Here is a 15,373-nt window from a genome sequence, read left to right as displayed (position 1 = left end):
CGGCTATATATTAGATGTTGCCAGGGGACCAAATCATAATTACGTATAAATAAACCGAGTAGGTACTAAAATGGCATTTCGACGGCCTATTTCGAACTTTAATACACCTACGTCAAAAATTAACTTTAAGTACGATTTGGATCGGACATGTGTGTCAAAAGTGACGTTACTTCAAACAAAAACGCACCTTTGACACTGACATATCCGATCCATATCGTATCAAAGGCAAATTTTTGACCTATACCTATTAAAGTTCGATTCAGGTGGTTCGTCGACGAAGCCATCTTGTCAGCAAAATATTAAAATTTCTGGATAATTTTTAATTTACAAGACCCCTCACCTCCTCCCCGTTCAAATTTTGCTGTGTTCCCTTATTTCATGGTAATTCCATACAAACGTTTACCATGGATATCTCCATTTAACCATGGGGTTCCCACCATGGGGGTTAGACTGGGAGGTAGCCACCCTCACCTCTCTCCCCCCCCCCCCCCCAAAACCGACGGTCCATAAAGTAAAAATTTACCAAATTTCTTATGCTACAGCGCTGCACACCTAACATGTTCCTTAATGGGATAATAAAATAAACACCCCTTATATTTTAGAATGTGGGCGTCATAAGATCCTTGTCTGAGGTATGCCTTGTCACGCCATGTTGTTAGATAAGTAACATGGCTTGCAAAAATGTATTTGCTATATTTTTTGCCTTTAACAAACCTAAACTGCGCGTGGGTTGAGATTAACGTTACATAATATATTTCATAATCTTGCTACTTACTTTATTATGAACTAGCGACCCGCCCCCGCCTTCGCACGGGTTACACAAAAACTTAACAAATTATACACCTATACCTTTCTAAGGCATCACTCTATTGATAGGTAAAAACCGCATGAAAACCCGTTTAATAGTTTTTGAGTATATCGCGAACATACATACAGACGCGGCGGGGGACTTCACTACACCTTATAAAACAAAGTCCCCCGCCGCCGTGTCTGTCTGTTTCTGTTTGTTCGCGATAAACTCAAAACTACTGAACGGATTTTCATGCGGTTTTCACCTATCAATAGAGTAATTCATGAGGAAGGTTCAGGTGTATAATTTGTTAACCCGTGCGAAGCCAAATATTACAAATGTACTTATCTGAACATTTTCAATCACGCAAAAACGGCTAAAGAGCGATGTATAAGAAGATTACTAAACGACAGACAGCTTAAAAAGTTAAAACCTAGATTTATGTATTTTGGTATCCCCTAAGGGAGGATAATTCAACTTATTCTCGTATACAGAATTGTGTTGCTTAACTTCAAACTCGGGGAAATGGATTCGACCTTCTCAAAAAATATCTACCCTATTACCTTTTCTTAATACCAAAATCGCATAATCTGACAAATGGATTTATCCGAGTTTAAAGTTAAGCGACACAATAGGGTATTTTCCTACTAGTCAAATCAGTTACTTTTTTAGAACTGTCAAAACGATTTGCTAATATGGAATTTATATGAACCATTACATCGTGACGTCACGGTCAACTCACCTACTTTTTATAATTCTATCCGATTTATTAAATAGAACTTGTGTTTAAAAATAACTCCTATCTGTGTTTTTCTAATAATTATCTGGTGCTTTATTTCATGCATGGTGTAAAATAATTTATTTTAAATACAGTATGACTCACGTTAAAACTTAGCGCCACTTGCACCATCCCACTAACCCGGGGTTAACCGGTTAAATCGTTTACTCAGTGTCGAATTGTACTGGTAACTATGGTAACTCCAGGTTTAACCGGTCAACCCCGGGTTAGTGGGATGGTGCAAGTGGCGCTTAATGTTTGCAGTACCTTAAAAATATAAAACTTTGCCCTGTAACATAACTTTGGCCACCGCGTCACAGTTCAGTAAAAGCGAAATAACTTAAAAGTAGTTACAGATACACTTTCTTCAGAAAGTTTTTTACGGCAGGTTAGGTAACATTACAGCTCGGTAAATTTTCAAAAAATAATTACGAGATCATAATTAAGTGTAACTTAAAAAACCTTCTTAATTAATGATTAGAGCCTTAGACGGATAAATTCTATATCTGGTTTAATTTATTGCCCGTATTAGATTTACACACTGTATAATCAACTCGTAATTCCTAATACTTTATGGGGACAAAGAAGTGACCCTATATTGGGTCCTATTTCCTTTTCATTGTACCCGAAAAAGGAAAATAATATCCCTTGAAATTCCATTTATCCATTTTACTGTTAATTTAGATGAGGTTTCGAGGATCGTTCAATTCAAAACGAGATAATGTGTTCCCAAAGAGCTGAAACTCACAAACACATTGCATTGATTCGACACGTAAAACCCGACCTGGACCCGATTCTGTTTTTACATTTTGATACATTAATTTTGTATCAAGCAGAAACGTCTGCGTACGATGCTATTAAGCTTAGAAATAAATTAAAAGTGGAAGAATTCACAGTCTTGGGTAGTACTTTGTTTTATATAAAAACAAAATAAAGCTGCTTTTCGATTGCGAATTTCCGAAAAAAATGTGTCGTAACGAATCTGGGGTGGCGACGGAGTGATAGACGACAGGTTTTATTCTTAGAGAATATCCTCTAAGGTTTTATTCATATCAGATTGTTGAATCACTATCGGCCTCCCTGGAAGGGCGTGGAATTTAATGACCTCGTTTTCATGAATGAGTTGAATAATCTGATAGAATTTTTGTGAATAAGGCGGAAAGAGTGGAAATTATACAGGGTGATTCAGGACACGTGAGCAGGACTAACACTGCGCATTTTGTAAGTTATAAGCAACTGTTTCGTATCAGTATTAGTGAGGTTAACGTTAATTTTCTAGTCATGTTGAAAAAAAATTCACAGATTTCGTGCCTCACACGACTATCGAGCACATTGGAAATGAATCTACGGAATTCGAAAAAATATTGTCGCTGAGCGACGAGAAAGTCTGGATAAGGAAAAAGTTACAAAATAAAACTACAACGTTGAATGATAATTATTTTATTCTTAGATTAACACAAGTATCCTGGACATAACGCATGTGAACAAACAAATTGCAAAATTTCCACACGCGTATCGAAGTTTGAATAATTGTCGCCGTGGCGCATAAGTATAGGTAGGTACATATTTCATTTTTCGATTAATAAGCAGGATATATTAATGTTCAAAGTACAAGAAAATTATTACACGGCAAATGCGTAGTCAACTTGAGAAGTGGTAGCCACATCGCCGTTATCGTCACTCGAGTCTTGATCGGCAGCGGCCCATTTGCGGCAAGATATGAAATTTTCTTGACAGCAGTTTGACGCGACGAGAGATGACCATAACAGCGTTTGTCTATGTTACACCAAACCTGAGTTCCAATAGGTACTACCAGGGTTAAGCATCAGCTATCTTGGGTAATGCTCTACCATGTGATCATCATGACGAATCGGATGTCCAAAACAGCGCGTGCCTATGTTGCACCAAACCTGAGTTCCGCTAGGTACAGCCAGGGTTCAGCATCAGCTCTATCTTGGGTACTACTCTCCTAAGTGCTCATCGAGACGAGTCCGATGACCAAAACAGCGTGTGCTTATGTTGTATTAAACCCGAGCTCCACTAGGTACTGCCAGGGTTCAGCATAAGCTATCTGCTAGCAGCCGCCAGCAACATGCAGAAGTGAGACCATTTCGTGGCACTTTTTCTTTTTTATGTTTCTCTGTATAAGTTTTTATTTTGTGTTTGTGTTCACGAATAAAATTATTTCTATTTATATTTCTTTAATTATAAATCATTTATTTACATACAATATATATACAGTGGTACTACTAAACGAAATTAATAAATTTATATCTCTACCTCTACCTCTACCTCTACCTCTACCTCTACCTCTACCTCTACCTCTACCTCTACCTCTACCTCTACCTCTACCTCTACCTCTACCTCTACCTCTACCTCTACCTCTACCTCTACCTCTACCTCTACCTCTACCTCTACCTCTACCTCTACCTCTACCTCTACCTCTACCTCTACCTCTACCTCTACCTCTACCTCTACCTCTACCTCTACCTCTACCTCTACCTCTACCTCTACCTCTACCTCTACCTCTACCTCTACCTCTACCTCTACCTCTACCTCTACCTCTACCTCTACCTCTACCTCTACCTCTACCTCTACCTCTACCTCTACCTCTACCTCTACCTCTACCTCTACCTCTACCTCTACCTCTACCTCTACCTCTACCTCTACCTCTACCTCTACCTCTACCTCTACCTCTACCTCTACCTCTACCTCTACCTCTACCTCTACCTCTACCTCTACCTCTACCTCTACCTCTACCTCTACCTCTACCTCTACCTCTACCTCTACCTCTACCTCTACCTCTACCTCTACCTCTACCTCTACCTCTACCTCTACCTCTACCTCTACCTCTACCTCTACCTCTACCTCTACCTCTACCTCTACCTCTACCTCTACCTCTACCTCTACCTCTACCTCTACCTCTACCTCTACCTCTACCTCTACCTCTACCTCTACCTCTACCTCTACCTCTACCTCTACCTCTACCTCTACCTCTACCTCTACCTCTACCTCTACCTCTACCTCTACCTCTACCTCTACCTCTACCTCTACCTCTACCTCTACCTCTACCTCTACCTCTACCTCTACCTCTACCTCTACCTCTACCTCTACCTCTACCTCTACCTCTACCTCTACCTCTACCTCTACCTCTACCTCTACCTCTACCTCTACCTCTACCTCTACCTCTACCTCTACCTCTACCTCTACCTCTACCTCTACCTCTACCTCTACCTCTACCTCTACCTCTACCTCTACCTCTACCTCTACCTCTACCTCTACCTCTACCTCTACCTCTACCTCTACCTCTACCTCTACCTCTACCTCTACCTCTACCTCTACCTCTACCTCTACCTCTACCTCTACCTCTACCTCTACCTCTACCTCTACCTCTACCTCTACCTCTACCTCTACCTCTACCTCTACCTCTACCTCTACCTCTACCTCTACCTCTACCTCTACCTCTACCTCTACCTCTACCTCTACCTCTACCTCTATTTCTATTTCCACCACCACAAGAATGCATAGATTATCGAATAGTGCGTTATCTACGCCCGTCTCAAACAGGATATATAGAGTTAGACCAAGAAAAATCTGCAGCGATTTTGATAGCCCACGCAGTGCAAGTGTTATTCTGCCTTCATAATCCCGATAATTCACAACAAACACCGATAACAAACTCTGCGAAACATGAAGTCCTAAATGTCATGTGAAAAATGTCGTTCTGACTTTTTGACTATTTAAAGGTTAGGCTACAGGGCAAACCCTTAACCCGATCGTCTTTGTTTTAGGCTCAAATTGTAGCTGACTAAATTGTCCAGAGCCGTTTTTCTCAAATTTTTGATATCATTCTTCGTTTCCAAATTATCGAGCACCAAAATCAAAAATTCGGAAAAAATTTAATTTAATTTTTACTATTTCGACCATAACTTTTTTCGTTTTTGACTTTCTTGAATAATTATGTTTGCACCTTACAGCTCTCGTGATTATGCGTCTTTTGAGCCTATTTTTTAATATCATATCTTCACAACTTTCCGAGATATAAGGGGATCGCACTTTTTCGTGAAATCGGACCCTATACTGGAGCGAACGAAAAGACATTTCCAATGTCAAAAGTTATTAATTTTTTGCGACATGCATGGTCACCCTACAATTAGAATACTAAACTTCCGATATTCTGTGTCAAATTGAATGTCACCACTGTTATCACGGTCTGTTTACTTTTGAAAACTCGTATCTCACTCAAGTTTGACAGCTTATTTTCTTCGTAATCAAAATTCTGTCATTACGGTTAAAGGTTTTATGTTTATTAATTAGGTCTTGTAGGGTGACCATGATTGTAGAGAATTAAATTTGCCCTCACCAAAAAGTTAAAAAATAGGAAAAAGTCTGGTTGTTTCTCCTAAATACGACGGTGATCGATCAATTATCAGTTACTGAGTGTGCAGGATTAGTCCTGCTCACGTCTCATGAATCATCCTGTATAGATAAATACATACTTATATACATAGAAAACACCCATGACTCAGGAACAAATATTAGTGTTCATCACACAAATAAATGCCCTTACTGGGATTCGAACCCAGGACCATCGGCTTCGCAGGCAGGGTCACTACCCACTAGGCCAGACCGGTCGTCAAAAGTCGACAAATTACTGCCTTAGGTGAGAATTTATTCTAAGCTTAATAGCATCATTCGCAGACGTTTCTGCTTGTTAAAAATTAATTTATATGATATATTGAAGTGATTAAAGTTTCCAAACGTAATATGCTACCAATCGATTCCTTACAGTTGAATGAAAAGCAGTTTTATGTGCTCCGAAATACAAACTAGACTTTGAAATTTTGCCCCCTTTTAATATTGGTAATTTTCCATAGTTAATAAAAATAAAATACTTTCGGTGTGTTTGGGATAGCATTGTTCATGACTATTCCAAATTTCAAGTCGATAGCTTAAATAGTTCTCGAGATATAAATTTAGCAATGTGACAGACAGACAGACGGGCAGAGTCGCACCATAATAGTTATTTACGATACAAGTGCGGAAAAGAAGAAATTACCTATTCGCACGTGTATCGTACAACGTTTTACAGTAGGTACATATGGGCCTTGAAACTTTTGACATCGCACGAATGCATGCTTTTTTACGCACTAGTGCGGGAAAATAGGACCATATGTACTGTAAAGGTTCCTTTTGGTACGGAACCCTAAAAAGGAACGCAAGGGACATTGTAGGGATTTTGTCCGTCATCCCTATCCCCAAATATGTATTATTCATTTCGGGTTCGAACCTCGATAACGGCATTTATTTGTAAGTTTATCGCACATATGTAAGTATTGCTTATTTATGGATGTTTCCATGTACCTATCTAAGCTTTTCTTAATATATTACATCATCACCTATTATACTAAGCTTAGTTTAGTTTGGGGCTTGCTCGATCTGTATAAGATTATCTTAGGTTTAGGGTTAAGTCGCGAGAATCATAAATTAGGAAATAAAAATGGAAAATGAAAACTGACGTTATTTAATAACATGTTAAAGTAAGTTAAAATTATGCTACATAAATAAGTATAAGTATAAGTAATATTTACAACCATGTATAATATCATAATGTACCTACTATGACGTGTAAATGTACTATTTACCAATAAATCATTATTCATTATTCAATGGTGCCCTCGGTAAAAAGGGGTAAAAACATGATATCTACACTCCCGGGCACGTACGCTTACGCTCAGTGAGACTGAGAGAAGAACACGAACTTCTGGGCCTTAACTGGGTCAAACAGATCACTGTGTTATGTCTTTCCTGTAGACATACACAAGAGTTAAGGGCTATAAAGGTTAATTTTCTTATTTAACCCTTATCCACGTGAAAAGGTCCTCCTTTTATTTAGAGAACTATGATAAAATCATTGCTTACATGCCCACAAGCTGTTAACTATTGCCCACAGGAGAGAAAAATGTACTGTTCGCGATAACACGCTAGTTTTCTCTCCTGTGGGCAATAGTTAACAGCTTGTGGGCATGAAAGTAATGATTTTATCATAGTTCTTTAAATAAAAGGAGGACCTTTTCACGTGGATAAGGGTTAAATAAGAAAATTAACCTTTATAGCCCTTAACTCTTGTGTATGTCTACAGGAAAGACATAACACAGTGATCTGTTTGACCCAACTATAACATTTTAAGGTTTTGGTCAGAGTCTGCCCTTACAAATATAGTCTAGTTTCCATGTGATTGTTCTCGTGGTATTTGACCTCTGATCTGATTCAAACGTGTAAAATTTCAATATAAAAAGCCCCACCTTGAACTCCTAGTTTCCCTTTGTGTTTGCAATAATACTAGAGATTTTGCTTCAAGACTAAAGTAAACCAACTACCTACGTCTTTAATCTTAATTGAAAGCTTATTCGCTCTTACAGTCAGCCACACAACTATATATTATACTCTCAAGTATATTTCACGTTATATCTATGACATAAAGTTCAAATTGTACAAAGAACTTGTGTTGCGAAATGTATGTACTTAACTCTTCTTGTAACCTCAAACAGAACTGTACATGAACTGTGTATTTAAATAGAAGGTAAATCGCAAATTTGAAATCTAAAGGGCTGGAAATAAAGTAGAAAGTCGGATATTATATCTTTAGTAATGAGGTCTCTAATCTTCTCCGTGCGGTCACGTAAACGAAAGATTAAATAAATGAAGATACCTAATTACCTTACCTACCTACCTAATTCAGGATAACGGCTCGATTCGGGAAATGAATTAGAGACTCACTAGATATGAAATAGTAAAGATATGTGACGTTCCACTGCAAAAGGTACCTTATGGCGACTGGCGCTGCGATTCAGGAAATGAATTAGAGATTCACTAGATATGAAATAGTGAAGATATGTGACGTTCCACGGAAAAAGGTACCTTATGGCGGCTGGCGCTTACGTCGCATAGCGCCGCAATAATATTGGAGCGGCGTTAATAACATCGTAAGCACCAACCGCCATAAGGTACCTTTACCCGTAGGATATGTGACGACATATCTTTACTATATCGTATCTAGTTAATGACTAATTCATTGCCCGAATCGCGCCGTAAGTAACTTTTCACTACAGCAGCTCGTAAAGGATCTCTTGATTGTTCATAAACTGTTGAGAATGACAGTTCATCCAAAATTTGCTTCCTCATATTAGCTGTTGAAATTTTCTGTAGTATTGAGTTTGAATAATAGATATGTTATAGCATTGATTTGATTCGTAATTACAATTAGTATTTTCCTCGCGTTGGTGCGTTTCACTCGGTAGCCAAGTTTGTTTAACCCTCGTCCCTTCAAACCCGTGACAAATGTGAAAAGCCCTCGCAACGCTCAACATTCCACTTTTCCACCACACGCCTGTCGATCAATTTTCTTGCTTGCTCGGGTATCAATATTAGCACACGAGCGGTTAAACAACTTTGCTGTTAAACTTTCAACTCTGAAGGAAAGTTTTGGCTTTCAGCGACATTAATCAGATTATGACTAAAACATCACATAAAGTTATAATTTTAGTCAGTTTAACAACGCGTGTTGAATATAAATGAAAAATGAATTAACAAGCTTACATATATAACTAAATCTAAACAATTTTAGCATGTATGTACTTAAGAGTATATTTTATAGCAATTATAAAGGATGTCTCACGTTAGACCGGGCCGTGTCCGACCCGGAGCTTCCGGCGCATCGTTTTCTATGGAAAGCATCACGCGATCGTCTGTCATGTCATAGAAAAGTAAGCGCCGGAAGCTCCGGCCCGGACACGGTCCGGTCTAACGCGAGTCATCCTTAACTGTATTAGCATGTACAGTCGCCATCAGATATATCGGAGCGGCCAAGGTGCTCACAAATATCGGAACACGCCTCTATTGTCAGGGCGTTAGAGCGCGTGTTCAGATATTGTGAACACCTTGGCCGCTCCGATATATCTGATGGCGACTGTACCTATTAATACATACGTGATAATGATTTCGAAAGAAATAATAACCCCTTTGTTCAACTACTTCCCACTCTTTGCTATATTTAAGGGTCAAACAGATCACTGTGTTATGTCTTTCCTGTAGACATACACAAGAGTTAAGGGCTATAAAGGTTAATTTTCTTATTTAACCCTTATCCACGTGAAAAGGTCCTCCTTTTATTTAAAGAACTATGATAAAATCATTACTTACATGCCCACAAGCTGTTAACTATTGCCCACAGGAGAGAAAACTAGTGTGTTATCGCGAACAGCACATTTTTCTCTCCTGTGGGCAATAGTTAACAGCTTGTGGGCATGTAAGCAATGATTTTATCATAGTTCTCTAAATAAAAGGAGGACCCTTTCACGTGGATAAGGGTTAAATAAGAAAATTAACCTTTATAGCCCTTAACTCTTGTGTATGTCTACAGGAAAGACATAACACAGTGATCTGTTTGACCCATAAATATCCTCTTTTATTTCCTTGAATTATAACAAAAACCGGTCAAGTGCGAGTCGGACTCGCGTTCCAAGGGTTCCGTACATTACTCAATTTTTAACAATGTAATTTTTAATGTGGAACGTGAATGAAATGTCTTTATAAACCAAAACTAAGTATTTAAGTCCGACTCACGCTTAACTGCACATTTCTAATAAGTTTTCCTGTCATCTTTTACCTTTAGATGACAGGAAAAGTTTTCCTGTCATCTTTAGGCAAAGAACTATTTTGTGTATTTTTTTTTCAAAATATTAGACCCAGTAGTTTTGGAGATAAAGGAGGGGGGGGGGGGGAATGGTCGGACAGCAGACAGACAGACGCACGAGTGATCCTATTAGGGTTCCGTTTTTTCCTTTTGAGGTACGGAACCCTAAAAAATGTAAAATAATGATTTTATCGTGTTAGAGCCGTTAATGATATTAATTATTCCTTGAATTAGTTTGCATAAATACAAAGCTACTTTTACTTAGAAAAAGGTTATTTGGAATGGTAGAAGCAGAATTAACGCAGAATATTAAATTTTAATGAGGTTTAGGTTAAATACATGCATATACAGGGTGTTGCCTATAACAGGTGCAATAAATTAAACTGTGGGCTGTACTCCTCAAACTGACCAACATTTGTTCAGCAACTTTTAAAAATAACTTATGTTTTGATTTTTATTACACTTTAATAGTTTGTTCTAACTCTAAGACGCAATCTATTGCAAATTTTGCTATGTTTGAAGCGTGACAGGCAACGTCAAAAACACTGATTACAGTGTACATTGAAAATAATATTTAATTTGTATGAAAAAGAAGAAATCTAAAGATGTTTATATATTTTTCCCATTTTATGTGGGACGTACAGTCACCTGCAATAGTATGTTACACAACGAAGGCCGCCAAAATATCTGACACCATCTTATTTGTAGAGCCATAAGAGCGTGTCACATATTTTTGCGGCCTTCGACGAGTAACATATTATTGCAGGTGACTGTACCACATTATTACAATCTATAAATTGTAAATACAAGTTGATCATCGTTGATTTTTTCATTGTGATTGACATCTGCATTTAAAATTTATTAATCTAAAGATTTCGTAATTATAAAAAGTTGTTAACAAAAGTTATGTCGTTTGAGGAATACAATATACATGTTTTAATTATTTGCTCGTATTACACGAAACACCCGGTATAATTTCGGAAAAATTATACAGTTAATTAATGGTGAAATTGTACAGAGTTTTAATTTTAGGGCTATAAAAGAGTTGGGTAAACTATCTATCCATCATGGTTAAGTAGTTTTTGTTAGTTTGGGTTCGTTGTTTACCCAAAAACCCAGCCCATTCTAAATTATCTAACGGTTTCCACACTTTAATCATACCTAGTAATTAAGTAGGAACAACCTAACAACTGCCCGCAACTTTGTTCACATGGAAACCGCTTTTACTCGGACTTGACCTCCAAATTAAATAGTTTCGGGAACAAATAGTGTTCATCCCTCGCAAATTTCAGGAATTTTACTCCAATTAAAGCGTAATTAGAGTGACGCAGATAGTCGCTCGAAATCGACGAAAATTGATTTTCGCGGTTTTCCCTGGGTGTGACGTTCGATAATAAGGTCCCAAGGTGCGGGGAATAAACTCGAAACCGATGATGGAAAGCCGTATCTCGTATAAAAATTGAATGCAAACATGCACCTTAAATTCTTTACCTGAAAGTTCAATTTTCAAACTCATTTGTTTTTGTGATTCTGCTTTTAGCTTAAGTAGGAGGGCAGCGTGGATTTGACGTGGGCAAAAATGCATCATTCCTAATGATTAATTAAATTTAGGGGGGTCGAACATGTCTTATCGCTACCCGAGCTAACTTCATAGGATCTCTTCAATGTTCGTGGGTCTTCTCGGACCAACATTTAGGCAGTAGACACGTTTTCTGCAGTTACTTCTGTTTGCGGGCGACCGCTCCTTTGGTCATCTTCGAGGTTAGTTTTACCCCTTTTAAATTCACTAAACCATCTAAAAACTGTTTCTCGGGATGGAACAGAGTCCCCTAATGCTGATTGTAATCGTTGTAAACTTAGTTGTTCGGTTGAACCTTTAAAATCATAAAATATAATAGCACGCAAATGTTCCCGGTTCAGTTCCATCGTTTGAAAGAAAAATCGCGGGAACGGGTCATACCTAGTAAAATGAATGCAAAACTGGTGCCTCCGTCACTGTGCTATGTCTGTATAATTTTATAAATATCAAAGGGTGATGTCAGATTTGATAACACTACTTTAAATTTAAACATTTATTGCGAATATACCTTTATGGCTCGATGTCGGGAAAGCAGATATGAGCGTGAACGGGCTCACACGAGACGACGCCCAGGATCGCGCAAAGTGGAGGAAAGCAAGTAGGAAAGCGGACCCTGGCCAAGGCCGGGATAATGCTAGAAGAAGATTGCGAATATACCTCTAGCGGGATGACGCCGCAGACGACGCACATGTCGGCAACAGCGAGATGCGTCATGAGCAGGCTGACGCGCGAGCGGCGCCGCGAGCCCGCCAGCGTCGTCAGCACAGCGAGGTTCCCCGCCGCTCCGCCGAACAGCAGCACGAAATATGGTGATACTTGTGTTGCTGTTCGACTATTAACATTATTACACTTCAGAGTCATATTAGATAACAGCAAAACTAGTGCCGCGGACACTGTCCTTCAGGCATAGATAGTCGTAGCATGTTAGAGGGCAAGTGTGACAGTCACATTAGATAGAGACAACAAAACTGGTGCCTCCGACACTGTGCTGCCTGCCTAATTATATTTATTTATGCCTGTGTATTTTTAATGACCGTCAAAGGGTGTCCGATTTGAAGACACTAAATACCTAAAATTAAAACATTTATTGCTAATATACCTCTAGCGGGATGACGCCGCAGACGACGCACACTTCGGCAACAGCGAGATGCGTCATGAGCAGGCTGACGCGTGAGCGGCGCCGCGAGCGCGCCAGCGTCGTCAGCACAGCGAGGTTCCCCGCCGCTCCGCCGAACAGCAGCACGAAATATGGTGATACTCGTGTTGCTGTTCGACTATTAAATGACTGCAAAACTGGTGCCTCCGTCACTGTGCTATGAATGCCTGTGTATTTTTATAAATATAACATTGACCATCAAAGGGTGACTGTCAGATTTGATAACACTACTTTAAATTTAAACATTTATTGTCGATTATACCTCTAGCGGGATGACGCCGCAGACGACACACACGTCAGCAACAGCGAGATGCGTCATGAGCAGGCTGACGCGCGAGCGGCGCCGCGAGCGCGCCAGCGTCGTCAGCACAGCGAGATTCCCCGCCGCTCCGCCGAACAGCAGCACGAAATACACCGTCACCACACACGCACCGTCCGTCTGTACCGCCAGGGACGTGTTGTATGGCGATTCACTCTCGAAATAGTCCCAAAATTGTTTGTCTATTGAGGAGTCTTTGGTTGAATTGTCAATTTTAGTTACGTTTGACATTTTTGTTTTAGTTTTTAACTATTTTATTGAGGATAAACCAATTAAAATGTGTATAAGTAATAATAACCAGACATCGTAAATTTTATAGCATTTTCGGTGCAGCGGAGTGGTGTTAACGGAATTGGTATAAACAATTTCAACCCTAATGATTAATTAGCGTTAATTGCGTTAATATTAACCTTAATTTACCATTTCAGTTGGAATTATCTATACCAATTCCATTTACACCACTCCGCTGCACCAAAAATGTTATAAAATTGACGATGTCTGATACTAACACACCTACACCATAAAACAATAATACATATATTAGGTAGGTATGTTATTATTATTTTTATACACTTTAAAAGCATGTATAAAATATACACGTTCGTTACTGCCAATAAAATTAGTATCACAGGCGGTCACTCACGTTCCTCCGTTCCGACTTTAAGCGTTAGTGACCCGTTTTATAATAAATGACAAAATGACATAAAAACCTACTATAAAAAGTCTATAAAATACCTACATATTTAAAACGAACGCATTTTGAAAGTAGTAGCACTTTATTTTACACAACACAGGTTTACAAAATTACTGTAATCGAAGTACAAAGGCGAACTTATCCCTATAAGCGATCTCTTCCAGCTAACCTCCGAGTAGATGAGAGGAAAACTCCAGTCAGGTCAGATATACAAACTTGGGTACTTAAAGTACTGAGACTCAATTTCCAAAAGCCTAAGCCAAGCCTTAGTATCATAATTAATCGATATATTATAATTAAAAGTAAATATACATATTATCCTCAGAAGTGGAAAGGAAATATCAACCGTAAGACATCTTAAACCAATTTTACACTAATTAATTAGGTACCGTAGATTATTAATTAGGTACCGAAGATTATTAATTAGGTACGATCTCAGTTCAAATTAAACAATTAAACATTTATCAATGTAAAGCGTAATCGGGTAATTTCCTTCTGGTTAAACAGCCGGATAGGTAATTGCAAAAATAAACCATATTTCTATCACATTACAGTCCATTTTCTGAATTACCTGACAATGTTGTTCAGAATGACAATTAATTGCTTAAATAAATAAAAATAAAACTTGTAGTGCAATATAATAACATTCGGCGCGATTCGGGAAATGAATTAGAGATTCACTAGATATGAAATAGTAATGATATATTTAAAGACCTTTCAAAAAGGCTTATCGATTTCACTGGTGACCGAAGAGCTGGCAGCTTTCTCGCTCAACGTATTAGCTTCGCAATACAGCGGGGAAATGCTGCCAGCGTCCTCGGCACCATGCCAAAGGGGCCCAATTTCTTAGACGTATTTTAATTTTATTTTATTTAGTATTAGTTTTTAGTTTTAATTTAGTTTTATTTTATAGATAAGTTAGTTTATTTTATTTTTAATGTTTGTATCTACCTTATAAATAAACGTTTATCACATTAAATATTTTTAGCAATTAATTGCATGTAAAAAAAGAAGTAAAGTATAATGGGTTAGCGTTAGCGCGAATTAGTTAATTGCACGTTATTATATCGTGGATTGGCAATGCAATATTATTTAATTTAATTTTAGATTCATTTTAAATTTTTTGATTGTTTTAATTTAACTCAATTAAAAAGTTTCTATGGCACAAATTGTAACTATCTAGAACTTTTTTACACGACGTTAGAGATCAATCCTTTTTTTTAACTGTTGTTTTCAGACTGGTTTTTATTGCAATGATTAAAACAACTATAAATATAGACCAACCGTTTTTTACAAAAACGACGTTATTTTTCGTGCAATAATAATTATACACTTTATGATTAGAACTTTTCTTGATTATTT

The 15,373-nt window shown here is 38.1% G+C and overlaps 1 protein-coding gene across 1 annotated transcript in view; it reads right to left on the bottom strand.

The window, feature by feature from the left end:
- Positions 1-13,567, bottom strand: part of LOC134798990 (adipokinetic hormone/corazonin-related peptide receptor variant I-like) — a 70,094-nt gene extending 56,527 nt beyond the window's left edge. The window contains exon 1 of the mRNA XM_063771415.1: positions 13,261-13,567. Within this exon, the coding sequence (XP_063627485.1) occupies positions 13,261-13,548 (288 nt within the window). The 5' untranslated portion in view covers positions 13,549-13,567. The remainder of the gene's footprint in view (positions 1-13,260) is intronic.
- Between the last annotated feature and the right edge of the window lie 1,806 nt (positions 13,568-15,373).

This window comes from Cydia splendana, chromosome 17 (genome assembly GCF_910591565.1).
Source record: "Cydia splendana chromosome 17, ilCydSple1.2, whole genome shotgun sequence".
NCBI lineage: Eukaryota > Metazoa > Arthropoda > Insecta > Lepidoptera > Tortricidae > Cydia > Cydia splendana.
The sequence above is the reverse complement of the archived record's forward strand: the minus strand, read 5'-3'. Positions and strand labels throughout refer to the sequence as shown.